This window comes from Schistocerca piceifrons, chromosome 4 (genome assembly GCF_021461385.2).
Source record: "Schistocerca piceifrons isolate TAMUIC-IGC-003096 chromosome 4, iqSchPice1.1, whole genome shotgun sequence".
In the NCBI taxonomy this organism is placed as follows: domain Eukaryota; kingdom Metazoa; phylum Arthropoda; class Insecta; order Orthoptera; family Acrididae; genus Schistocerca; species Schistocerca piceifrons.
This window is the reverse complement of record NC_060141.1, coordinates 351,648,550-351,662,288: the sequence shown is the minus strand read 5'-3', so window position 1 is coordinate 351,662,288 and position 13,739 is coordinate 351,648,550. Positions and strand designations below refer to the sequence as shown.

The 13,739-nt window shown below is 42.4% G+C and overlaps 1 protein-coding gene across 1 annotated transcript in view; it reads left to right on the top strand.

Moving 5' to 3' along the window:
• The window catches only part of LOC124795830 (protein spire homolog 1-like), a 679,725-nt gene extending 667,469 nt beyond the window's left edge, over positions 1–12,256 (top strand). Inside the window, exons 10-11 of the mRNA XM_047259913.1 lie at positions 9,334–9,437; positions 11,990–12,256. Of these exons, the coding sequence (XP_047115869.1) occupies positions 9,334–9,437; positions 11,990–12,256 (371 nt within the window). The remainder of the gene's footprint in view (positions 1–9,333; positions 9,438–11,989) is intronic.
• Positions 12,257–13,739: the final 1,483 nt, after the last annotated feature.

The window sequence follows — 13,739 nt, the reverse complement described above, 5'->3', positions numbered from 1 at the left end:
TCGATGACATTACAATTCTGTCACAGTAAAGGACTTCGAAAAGCAGTTGAACGGAATGGATAGCATTTTGAAAGGAGAACGTAAGATGAAGGAAAGCAAAACAAAGGTAATGGATGTAGCCGAATTAAATCAGGTTAGGAAACGACACACGAAAATCAGTAGATTATTTTTCTACTTCGGCAGTAAGATAACTGATGATGGGCGAAGTAGAAATGTTATAAAATGTAGACGGGCAATGACATGAAAAGCATTTCTGAGAAGATAAACTGGTTGATATCCAATATATATTTAAGTGTTAAGACGTCTTTTCTAAAGACATTTGTCTGGAATCTAGCATTGTATGATAGTGAAACATGGACGATAAACAGTTCAGGGAAGCGGAGAGTAGAAGCTTTTGAAACGTGGTGCTACAGAAGAATGCTGGAGATTAGATGGGTAGATCGCCTAACTAATGAAGAGGTGTTCAACAGAACAGGGAAGAGAAGAAATTTGTGGCATAACGTGACTAAAAGAAGGGACATCCTCGAAGATACAAAAGGGATCGTCCGTTTAGTATAGGAGGAAAGTGGGAGGGGGGTGTAAAAATCGTAGAGCGAGACTAAGGGATGAATGCAATAATCAGGTTCAAAAGAATGTAGATTACAGTAATTAATCGGGGATGAAGAGGCTTGCACGGAGTAATGTGGAGAGCTTCATCAAACAAGTGATCAGACTGAAGATCACAATAAGGTGTTTTTGTTCAGGTTCGGTTTATACGTTTTTGTAATGTAAGTGGCCTTTCCTTACAATATGCTGTTTCTAATCGTCATCACATCAGGTGTAGCGATAGGGAAGGATTTCTAGCCACCTTGTACCATTAACATGCAAAATCAAAGTTAACAGACAAATCTGTGTAGATGTGGGATAAAGGCCAAAGAAAACACAATATAGTTACTACAAAGCTGAAAAGATGGAGATGAAATGGAGATACGAATTAATGAGGGCCGGATAACAGACATTCAATAATAATGATAGTAATAGTAACAATATATGAAAAGCACTGACGCGAAGAGAAGAGAAGAGAAGGGAAGGTTTGGAGAGCGCGCTGCGCTCGTTACCTGTGTGACAGCGGCGTCACAGCCGTAGCGCCTCAGCCCTTTGTCCGGTGCAGACGGGGACGGCTTTGTGGGCAGGTGACAGCCGTCGCTTATCGGCTGCGCGCCGCAGGCAAGCAGGACGGCGACGTCGCGCGGCGTGGAGCGTCGTGTCGTGTCCCGGCGTGAAGTACATTTCCTGCAGTTCGCTGGAGCGCGGAGCGCGCACCACTGGTCTGCCGTAAGCACGCGCTGTCACCCACCTGAAGCCCTCAAACGAGAGTAACGCGTGTTTACCAGTCGGCAACTAGTTTCCGACAAGTGGTCGTTTCCAAAGTCAATTATTGGGAGTCATCGATTTGCTGACGGGGGAACATCCCCATCGCACCCCCCTCAGATTTAGTTATAAGTTGGCACAGTGGATAGGCCTTGAAAAACTGAACACAGATCAATCGAGAAAACAGGAAGAAGTTGTGTGGAACTACGAAAAAAATAAGCAAAATATACAAACTGAGTAGTCCATGCGCAAGATAAGCAACATCAAGGATAGTGTGAACTCGGGAGCGCCGTGGTCGCGTGGTTAGCGTGAGCAGCTGTGTAATGAAAGGTCCTTGGTTCAAGCCTTCCCTCGAGTGAAAAGTTTAATTTTTTATTTTCAGACAGTTATTATCTGTCTGTCTGTCTGTCCGCCCGTCCGATGCGAGGTAACTGCGTCGTAGTATGAAGACGCTACACCTAAACAAACATCGAAACACATGACGTCAGTCGACTAAAGCGCACGGAAGAGAGAGTATTCCTGCTAACGAGGCTCCCTGGCTGGCAGTTGACTGTTCGCTACTTTGGACGAGAGTGCATTAAATACGTGAGATGCATTCCGTGGGCAATATGAATCCAGCAAATATAGCTCGCGACTTCAATAACAATGTCAGTGAATATTTTCCGAACTGTAAGGCATCGGAAAGTTCCTTAAGGGCTCGAACGCTTGTCGAACATCTGTATGATTATTTGCTACATTTGTTGATAAACAGTACGTGTGGTGATAATTGTCTGAAAATAAAAAATTAAACTTCTCACTCGAGGGAAGACTTGAACCAAGGTCCTCTCGTTCCGCAGCTGCTCACGCTTAGCCACGCGACCACGGCGCTCCCTAGTTTACACTATCCTTGATGTTGCCTATCTTGCGCATGGACTACACAGTTTGTATATTTTGCTTATTTTTTTCATAGTTCCACACAACTTCTTCCTGTTTTCTCGATTGCTCCGTGTTCAGTTTTTCAAGGCCTATCCACTGTGCCAACTTATAACTAAATCTGAGGGGGGTGCGATGGGGAGGTTCCCTTGTGAGAATTATGCTGTGACCTAATGGATACTTTCGTGCCCAACGTTTCGTCGCCTGCTACGGATACACTCTCAGTAGCGCCGGAGATACAGGTAGCAGAGATCAGGAATAAGGTGCGTATACTAGAGATGGGCCGTTCGCGAACTAACGGGTTCAAAGGAACAGTTCACCAAGACGAACGGAAGCAGCGAGGAACGAATTCTAAGGAACGATCTTTCATAGTTCACTTCGGTTGCGGCTTTCTCCTTACAGCTCCAGGGAACGGGAGTTCCCGTTTCAGTCTCGGTCTCCTTCGGCCGGGCTCGTACTTCTTCGCGTTGCCACTCGACTCAGTTCCACTGCCGACTGCTCCTAATAAGTTCGATGTTGAATTGTTGTTGCTGTTGTTGTTGTTGTTGTTATTGTTGTTGTTGGTTTCGTTCGCTGAGCACTTCCATTCTAGATCTGTTTCAAAACTTTCTTGAACTCTGGACTTCTAGTTCTTTCCGTATTCTGCTCAGCGTCCAGACCGGCAATTAAAATGTATTTTAGAATTACGCAAATTACATAAAAATTACGTGGTATGTAATACATCTTTTCAGGTAACAAAACGGCATATCAGCTTACTTCATTATTTCGCTAAACAGCAGAAGACATAAAAAGACAAGTTTTTTCGTTATTACACATGGAAAGGAAGTCGGCATGCTACACACGAGTGGCCATTTTCCTTCTTTTTTTATCCAAGGTAAAACAGCATGTTTGTTGTTATGGGAGGCAGACCAACTTACAACCGAATCAAGCCCGCATTCCATAATCGATTGCCTGGTGTCACATTTTGTAAAGAGAATATAACTTCTACAATATTATTTCAGTGGTACAGGGTGGCGAACGAAAACTCGCCCCGAGTACTAGACTGCTCATTGTCACCCACCAATCGCCATCTGTTGTTTCGAAGTTTTCGTTAGCTTATTTGTTACATCTTTCCTGCCTAATTATTACATGTTTATCTTTTCTGCTCGTAGCGGTCAACAAATCGTGCGTAATTTGCGAGTATTCTGTACTGGGGGTCGGCTTTTCGTGCGCAACGTTATATTATTTAATTGCGATCAACCACATAGCGCTACAGTTGGCTAAACGAGAGGTTTTGCAGAATCACGAAAATTACTTCAAGTGCGTGAGAATTCTGTAATGGATAAAAACTCTGTACTCCATGGGGGAGGCAAGTGCCCCCTCTTGGCACCTTCCATCTTCAGTCACCTATGCTACTAATTTTCAGTTTTTCATAAGAACCATACACCATGCCCAAATGGTGAAAGAGTAAAAATGAACGGTTCCCAAAAAAGAGCGATCACCAGTGAACTAGTTCCCATGAATGAGTGAGTTTGCCCATCTCTACCGTATACTTGACTTCAGCTCTCCAGCGGTTCCTATGACGTCATATATGGGTTCGCCGTCTGCGTACGCTCGGAGATTCGACTTGTCAGAGTACTTCACCCGAGTAGAACGGAGAACAAGTACACAAGCTTCAGGGTATAATTGAGGACTCGCGGTAATGCCACCACATACACAACTGTTTGGCACGACGATTATTATTAACAAAGACATTGCCCTATCCGTTAGCAGTATATTTATATTGTTTTTGTGTGTAAAAAAAAAAATTCGGAGACTGCTGTAAACTACGCCGTAGGAAAACTCCTGATTTTAGCGTTCGGAAGTGATCACTGCAAGCATCAATGTAATGAAAATGTGGTCCAGAAGAGTTACGGAAATAGCTGAAGGATTAACGCGATTGCTCGCGGTACACAGGCGCTCTTAGCTCGAATCTCAGTCTAAGACAGATTTTCGTTCGCCACAGTATATTCAGTGATGTATACCTTGTTTCGTCAAGACAGTTCTCGAAATTTTGAGAGTAAGCCTTTACACGACACAACGTCCTTTTTATAGTCCCTTATACTGGTGTTTGATCATTTTGTGTCTTCTCCATGCTTAGATATTTGAAGCTGTGATTGATTTCAGTGACTGACTGGCCAGGATACAGCCAAATAATACCTGATCTTTCAGCCAATTTATGCCCAAGCCATTAAATTTATCTGTGCTCAGGTGCCAGTCTGTGCGCAAGGAGTTGCTCTTCCACTTTTCTTAGTTTTTTGCGATTATTTTGTGTTTGTATAGATGTGAGTCGTCCGTTGACAGGAATGCCAAATGCTGCTTTCGCCTCTACCGATCTTTGACAGAGACCAGAAATGGATGAGAGGTGTTCAACCCAATAACGGCCCGAGTGTTCTGTAAATATTTCGTTGTTGCAAAGTGTACCGGAACTGGTATGGAGCTAGGATATGGGAGAGGTAAGTTACCGAGCGTAAATAAAATAATTTACCAATATAATTATTTATTTACCACAATGGGGAAACTTTTAATTGCAAGGATCAGCAAACAGAAAATAAATCTTTAGATTCTCTTAAATGAGTAAGAATTTAAGAAAGATTACAGCAACAGTTTCTGTAATAAACACCTGAGAGATTGCTGATGCTCAAGAATCTATACACATTTGTGAAACCGAGAGCAGGATGTTAATAAAAGTATCTTAAAGAAAATTAAACTGGGCACATCCGTGAAGCAGATGGAGCAGAATGCTGTAACAAAACTTAAACTTTCCAATTATTAACAAGCAGCCTAGGCGGTCATTCGATCCAGAACAAATTCTAGAACGTATAGAATACAAATTAGATTTTCATAGAGAATCACTAACCATACGCAGCCCCCTTAAACAGAACAGTGGCGTGTCAACATTCAGCGGAAGTTCCCCCCCCCCCCAAAAAAAAAAAACAAAAATACTAAACCAAAGTAAATACTGAAATACAGTGAAGCTGATTTTAGATCACTTAATACACGCATCAGTAGCACAAATTACAATTAAATAAAACTTTGACTTACTGTAAATAGACAGAAGACACCGTTATACTAGGCAACAAACTTGCAAATTACGAGAAAGCTGTACTGCCAGTTTTCGTGAACACAATGCAAAGCCAATATACTCGTATATTCTAAAACATACACACAGGACGCAAATCAGATAGCAGGAAATAGAGCACAAGTGTTAAACTTCAGAGGGAGTTTTTAACTTCAGGAACACAAAATACGTAAGTTTACAAATTAAACGCACCAACGGTGCAAAGCGAAAATTACAAATTAGCGTCAGCCTAAATAACGTTCAGGATACTGAACAAACTACAGCCAGTAGAATGATCGGGCACGAACGACACTTAATGTAGAAAGAAATGAATTTTCTGGCAAACCGCTACTAACACATTAATGCCCGAAAAATATGGAGCACACGGTGTTTCGTGCATTAGGCTGGAGCCAGTCATGGGCGGCGCAGGTTACCACGTCCATCGATGAAGGCAGCAGGGAACTCACCAAACAGAGCTGCAGTGTGTGGTCTCGTCGTCTCGTAGAGAGAGGAAAGCCCCCATCTCCTCAGTAGAAGGAGGCACGGTCCGCAAAGTAAACACCAACGATCCAGACACAGGGAGCAGCCCATCGCAACATCTCAGTACCAGCCACGATTCTAAGCACTGCTATGTAGAATGATCGCCATCTCCCAGCCGATCTCCAGCCAACGGCCCACTGAGGAGAAAGCCCAGGTGCGAGCTGTCGTCGCACTTAAGTGCTCGTCGCCTTGTTGCAAAAGCGCCACGACAAGGGATGCCAGAGAAGCCGCAACTTGGCAGGGCAACCAGACAGGTTCAAATAGTGCCAGAGTCGATATCGGGTCAGGCGCAAGGCTCAGTATCTGTAGCGAAGATTTCAGAGAAGTACATTGCAACATACGTATACCATCAGATGTTTATGTCGCGAAAAGGCCACGAATGTAAAATCAGAGAGATTCGAGCTCACACGAGGGCTTTCCCAACAATCGTTCTTCCTGCGAGCTGTTGACGACTTGACCAGCAAAGGAGATTAGTAGTGATAAAGTACCCTCCGCCACACACTATAAGGTACCTTACGGAGTGTACAGGGTGAAAATTATTTAAACCAACATTCTGGGAGGTCGCATAGGACGACAAACATTTTTCTCTTTCATAATTAGCTGTGAACATTTTTTAATCCGGTTGAGGAAGTAATCACTCTGAGCATTCGTGCAATTGCACACACAACATGGAAACGAATCAGACGATTGTAAGACACGACCTTCATGAGAAATTGTTAATCCATTTCACTTACAGCTTGACCGCAACTTGGTAACAGATTGTTATCCCCTCGGAGCACGCTTTTTGCAGTAGTACGTTAAACAGTGTCAGGTGCATTCTAGATTTTCGTCTTGTGTGCGGTTTACACATGAAGCGACGTTCGAGCATAATAGGGTCTTCAATATCCACAGTACGCTTGTTTTGAGTGTGGTTAATCCGCATGCCACGTTTACTCGCGCTCATCAATTGTGGTTCTACGTGAATATGTGGGCAGATATCGTTGGTGACTGTTTAATTGGACCATATTCCCTACCTAGGCCAATGAATGACAGACATTATTACAATTTTCTTGCCAGAGTTGCTGGATGACGTGCCACTCGCTACAAGACATTGCTATGTGGTTGTCCTGTGCGTCGATTCTTAAACGGAGTTTCCAGAGAAGTGGGTGGGTTTGTGGATATGTTTGTTGGTTGGTTGGTTGGTTTGGCTTATAAAGGGACCAAACTACAGTGTCATCAGTCCAAGTAAACGGGTGTAAAAGTAATGGGGAACCACACAGAAAGAGAACACGAAAGAAGTGAACAAAAAGAGGGAAAAGGTACATCCCTCTGTACTTCGTCCCTCTGTACTTTTTCGTGTGACGAGATATGTGCAGGCTTGCTTACAAAACCCCTGTTCAGTCAGAAAAGGATGTTGTTGTCGGATAGTGGCAGCAATAGGAATTAAGGACACTTCTGCAGTCTTTTGGCTGTGTTAAACGGAACATAACCACTTGAGTAACCTTTGTTTACAAGTCAGTGGAGCCATTTTATCCTCTCCTATAACTGAAGTAATTGTGGTGATATAATTTTTGTCTCTTGGTAATAAAGTGTTAAAAATTGTTCGTGTAACTTTTGTCGTCATAGGAAAACACGTTAGTCTTTTTCATTGTTCCATGCAACCTCCCAGAGTTTGTTAGTTTAGTTTATTTCATCCACAGAAAACTCCCTCTACTGGTTTAAAAAATTTTCGCAGGGAAATACTAGGTTAGCGAAAAATATTTGTTTCGGCGTCCCGTGCAGCCTCCTAGAGTTTGTCGGTGTAAATAAATTTCATCATGTAAAGCGGCATGAACGTGGACCGCCCTGCCTGCGAACTCGTGGATGTTGTGAACGATAAGAATGAAATTACAAATTTTTTATTGTCTTACTATAAAAAATTTAGTCCACAATGTCCGAAGCAGTTCAATATGTCTTTACAGACGAAGTGTAACTGCTTGTTCATAAGGCCAACAGAAACAACGTGCCGCGACTGTAAAGACTTAACGTTTCAGGAGACCCGTGTCCTTTCGTCTTATCGGCTTTTCTTTCCTTGTTCAGCGAAATGACAGCTTTGTGCTTATAATTACAGTCGTTTTGTTTCTCAAAATAAAGCACGATCCTTGAGCAATACTCATTACGCCGCATTGTGAAATATACCTCGGACAGTACCAGTGTTAAGCATACATGTGGGAGGAGGAAGGGTTCTACACTCGCGTCTGGAATTTTCCAGTTTGCAGCTACTTTCATTGTAAAATGACTTGGATAGTGCGGGGTGGAAGGCTTCTACATCCGTACGTCGTAAAGCACTAGCGTGTGCAGAAGTTAAATTTACCGTATTTTCTATTTAAGAAGATGCAACAGGGAGAAATGGATGCAGACTACCGTGTTTGTCAACAGTTTTTCATTTTTTCCAGCGGGCGAACGATTTTACTGCGTTAATTCATAGGCAATTTAAAATAGTGTAACTAGTGGCTTTTTAGTGATGTGAAAGCTTTATGTCCGTCTCTAGACATTTGCGGTATCTTTAAGCAAATTATCCATCTCATTGGCAGATTCTTCGCTATTCTTCAAAATCTGTAAACTGTGACAGTTCAGTAAACTCTACATTGTCAAGGTTGCACTTTCAGATCACCTTGTAACTTTTCGAAACTTAAGGCGAAGTGCAAATCCAAGTGATGCTACCTCAATCGCAGATATTGGGCTGCCACCATATTGAAACTGTCTTTTGCTCACTTTGGTGTCGAACAGCGTAACAGCCAGTGGCAGTTAGTTCCTGTCTCGTAATAGTCCCAGTTGATAAACAGCAGCGGTGTCTGCAAATGGTCCACCAATGTTCTGTACCATATTATTTAGCTCCGAGTGCCACACACACGTGTATCTTTAGTTTACGAATTTTGTTGGACGTGTGTTTCTTCGTGTTAAGGCAAAGTTATTTTTTTAGTTTCTTTTAATGAAGCTGATTTTAAATGAAAATGTCTATCTTACGGCACTATTGTTTGTTTCGTCATGCTCAGAATTTATAAGGCGTAAATAAATTCATTTCTGGGCGGATGCTTTCCTATAAAATTTTACTGGTACCCACGTCACAGAACACTTTACTAGTTCCTTTTAACTTTTGTTGTTACCGTAGGGTCCAAAATTGTTTTCTAATGTCTTCGTAAAGTCCATTGTGACTTCCTTCCTGAAACCTGTGATTCACTCTCCTTCGCGATAATTCAGTGTCAATGAAAACACAAAATAATAGTTGCGCTAGAAGAGTAGGTTATCCAGTAAGATGAGAACTCGCTTAACCTTCTTGTACAAGTTAGGTTTGTTCCGTAATAATAAACATCACTGTACTAATATAAATTCAGAAATGCTGACACACTGACTAAAAATGCTTTTTCAGAGACACACTTCTAAAATTGTAAGTCTGTGCAGCATTTTTGATGAGTTTGTTTTTCTGTTCGCAGTTATTCCTGTGGAGAGTCCACAGGGAAACAAGGAAGAACCTGTGGCGAACGGCAACGCCAAGAACACCAGGCGACTCATCAAAGTCGATTTCTCCGTGCTGCAGGTAAGATGGCGTCTAGTTCTATACGCTGCTGTCAATGGACTAACGTTCCCATCCAACAGGACAAACAACCGCGTCCTTTTTCTGCATTGTTTTCTGCTGGTTTAGATTAGCTTTCAGTGGAATGTTTCCTTTTTCCTGTTCCATTTTACTGAAATTTTCTATTTCGCTGAAGAGCATAAATACATAGTGCGTGGAATATATTGTCATTTTCTAGAAATAGTGATCCCATCTCATAATGTCGAAAAGTGTGAAAAGTTGTGTTCGGATTTGCTAGAGGTAGAGGATCATGAGAATATCTTGTCAGACGAGGGCTACAGTCCCTCATTGCTAATAATCGCAGTATAAATATTTGTGTGTTTTTTGTACAAAACAAAGAGAGCACAACGATGATCAGTCGACTAGAGAATCGGCGTTTTGAATTGCTTTTGATCATTCACGATATTATTCTGCCTTAGGAATTAGAGATGTAGTGATGGGCACTGACAGGCACAGTTCGCAATTTGCGCATCGAAATAGTGATTCTGGATTAAAATATGAAATTTCCAACTCTTTAATTTGCTTTTTGTGTGTCAGCGAGTTCACTATGTTAGTTCGGTTAGAGTTACAAGTGAGTGCTATTACTTATTTTCCGATCTTACTACTTCATGTTGTGCTTTTTTAATTTTTCCCTTGTGGATGTCAGAGTAGCGTGGATGAAATGGAAAAGTGTCATCATTGAGTATAAATTAATATTTCCGCAAAATCGTTCCTTGAGACAGGTCAAGATTTTAAAAGGGCTCCCATATTCATATCTGATCGAGCAGAACATGTAATATGATGCGAGTCTTAAATCAGTACATGATGATATTCAATTTAATTTCGAAGTTGTCAGCTTTTAATTTGTTCTAGTTAGAACAGCGCAAGCTAGGATAAAAATGCGGTGGTAAACAAAATACCATAGATTAGATTGTATAAACGGTTTCCATTTCAAATTGTTGTATATGGCACCTTCGTGTTCAGAAATGAAGAAATATTATCGCGAACAATGAGCTACTGTAATTCATTTTGTTTCCAATTGAATAATAATGGAGAAATTGCATGTGTTGATGCTATAGTTTATTTCGATTTCTCTCACAGCCATTGATGCTCTTCTTTGAAAATATTTCTTGCGTTTCATTAATGGCTGCATCCTCCTCCTTTCGTCAACACATCAGTTCGCTAACACTTATTTGTGTTGCTGTTCTTTTGACAGCTCGTCGGTTATGAGCTGTTAAATTCTCACAAAGGTATTTAACTCTTATAAAAATAATCCCTCTGCCTAAATTCAATGTTCTAGAGGCAATTAGTGTACATACTATTTTTCTCCGTAGTGAATGTATTCTACATCTACATCACTCGAACATTGTGTTCAGGTTTTAACCTGCGCGTACGTCCAGATTTTGGTAATTTCACAGACTATGCTACGTACAATGAAATAGGATGTATTAGGTCATTTGGCCTTTGAGGTCGATGATGATGATTGCAGGGGATGTGAGAGCGAATTTCTCTATTTCAGAAACAGAACAACGCAAAAATAATTTTAGTTGATGTTTTTCAAAAAGCATTTACTCGTGCACTCTTTCGGATACATGGAAGAAATATTCTCGATCTGTTCGCTTTGTTATGAATAAAAAATGAATAAAAGTTTAAAATACCAATAACCGAGGACAAAGCCTCTTTCAAAATACATTGTGACGAACATAAGCAACACATCGAAGGCAAATCCGAAACACAAATTTTACATGTTTCTAAACAAAACGTGTCCGCTTTATAAGTCAGTTTTTCATTCTTTTTCCAAAACACTCAATTGATCTTGCTGTGCTATAATGTGTATTTCCTATGTGGGCTACTGCACAGTTCCAAAACGTTGCGACTCAATGTAGCGTACAACAGATTAAAGCCTATTTTGGCAGTTGGTGTTAGAGTCCATGGAAAGTGAGTAGAATTTTGGAAATCTTTTGCTGTCGGAGCGTGCTTTAGGGAAAGGTGGGGTGCACAGGTGGAGAGGCAGTAGCTAGATCATGGAACGAGTACTGTGTAAGCACTTTGTCACGTCAGTTGGTAACTTTTGCTGCCAAAAGATTCCACATTCCGGACTAAAACTGTACTAAGAAAGTTTTTTTTAGCTTGGTTATATTCGTTTCTTGCAGTGCTTTCTGCATATAAAAAAAGCCAAGTCGTACCTCGTTTCAGATTTATAAATTTGTCTGCCTCTCACGGCTGATAAATGCACCAAAGTACCTATACTGCAAAGGCGATAAAAGATCGCGGACAGCTGTTGCCAGATTTCATTCGGGAAGTGGAAAAGGCTGTTGTCAGTACCGACTGCAAAAATAAAGTCGCCCAAAACAACGGCAGCAGTGAGGCGTAAACAAAATCTTGTCACGGGACTGGCCATGCTAGACGGGAAAAACATACGCGGAATGCCCACATTGTAACTGTAGCGGATCTTCTCTAGCTGCACGGGATGTAGCGTAAGCACTGAGCAGTTAATACGAGCCTTGGATTTGGCGACTGGCGCGTGTGATGGCCAGTTACGACACAGACGGGGCGAGATCGGCTTGCAGCGTGGCGGCGGCACCGGCAGCGGAGGTGCAGTTTCTCCAGCCCGCTGCGCCGCCCCGCCCTCGCTGAGGCCGGCCACTTTCACGCTCGCCGGCTGTCGGCTTCGTCTTGTTGGCCACCAGCCCCGGAAAACGCAGGCCGACCTGCTCCCGAGAAAGTTCTGCGGCCGTCCGCGAGAACACAGGAATGGTGTCCTGCCGCAGCGGTACACAGCCTTACCTCGCGGCCACCGGTAGCAGCAATTGAGAACACCGTCACCCGGTAGCTCCCACAGACCCTCATACACTGAGGTGACATGGAATACCTCTTAATGTCATGTCTGACCTCGTTTTTCCTGTCGTAGTGCAGCATCTCGACGTGGCATGGACTCAACAATTCGTTGGAAGCCTCTGCAGAAATACTGAGCAATACTATGGTCGTACATAATTGCGAAAGTGTTGCTGGTGCAGGATTTTGTGCACGAACTGACCTCTCGATTATGTCCCATAAATGATCGATTTGCCATAGTAAATACACAAAGACTTGCTGCACAAGTGTCTAAACAAGATGTCGTTGAATCGTCAAAAGGAACGAGGCGCACTCTAGCCATGATATTTCGAACCTCAACCGCTGTGCAATAACTGGAACTGAGCAGTACAGTAGTAACAGACAAATTGTACAATACTGTTGTGGGCAGTGTGACCTCACGAATTACGAATCCTTTCCATAAGACAATAACAAAACCCTAATCTCTGCACTGAGAGATCGTGACACTAAAATTATGCGCCTAACTGGGACACTATTTGGGAGCCTTGTTTTGACGGGCCAGTGTTCTGATAGACAGAGTTCTCTAGGCGCGGCTGAAGAGCCGCACCGTTACTATCCCTATCTCACATTCTAAACCTGCCAGAAGTTGTTCTGTGTATCTTGCTGCACTGTCACTCCTTGCAGAAAGACCGAGATGGTGGTTAAGCAGTCGCGACACTGGAGTCGCATGCGGAGGGGCGACTGTTTATATCTTTGCCTCGCTATACAGGCTTAAATTTTCCGTGTTTTCCGTAAGTCGCTTAATGTAAATGCCGGAATTGGTTCCTTCGAAAAGAACACGACCGATTTGTTACTCTGATAGCAGCATGTGCTTCGTCTCTAATAACATTGATGTCGACTGGACGGTAATGTCTGATCTTCCTTTTCCTCCGATTTCTTCAATTCCCTACCCTCTCTAATTTCCACGCTTCCCAACAATTCTCTGCCTTTTCCTTCAATTAACTTTCCTTCCTTTTCCTTGCACAAAAGATTAATCACTGAAATGGCTTTCCTCTTTCCTGTTTGAAGAAAAGTATTGTTCCGTTACCAGTACTTGTGGAATCCTGTCCACTCGTCTGATGTAGGGTGACTAGGAATCTGTTTTGTCGGATAGTTAGACAACAATTCAAGCAATCATATTAATGGTTTTTATTACAGTAAGTAAACTGACAATACTTAACTTTGTCTTTTTACAAAGAGGTGTCGCAAGCAATTGGCGACATACAAATAATCAATGCCCTTCCATATACACAATTTCCATGCAAGCAATTAATATAGATAGCAAGTCACGGCTGCCTTCTTGTGAGCTCTTCTAGAGCGGCGCGTATATTCTCTTCGTATAGGTGCCGCTCCTGTCATGGTGTCGTCATAGTCAGCGTTCTATTGGCTGACGTCTCCGAGCATTCTCTGCTGTATCGTTCCTGACCGACGTGC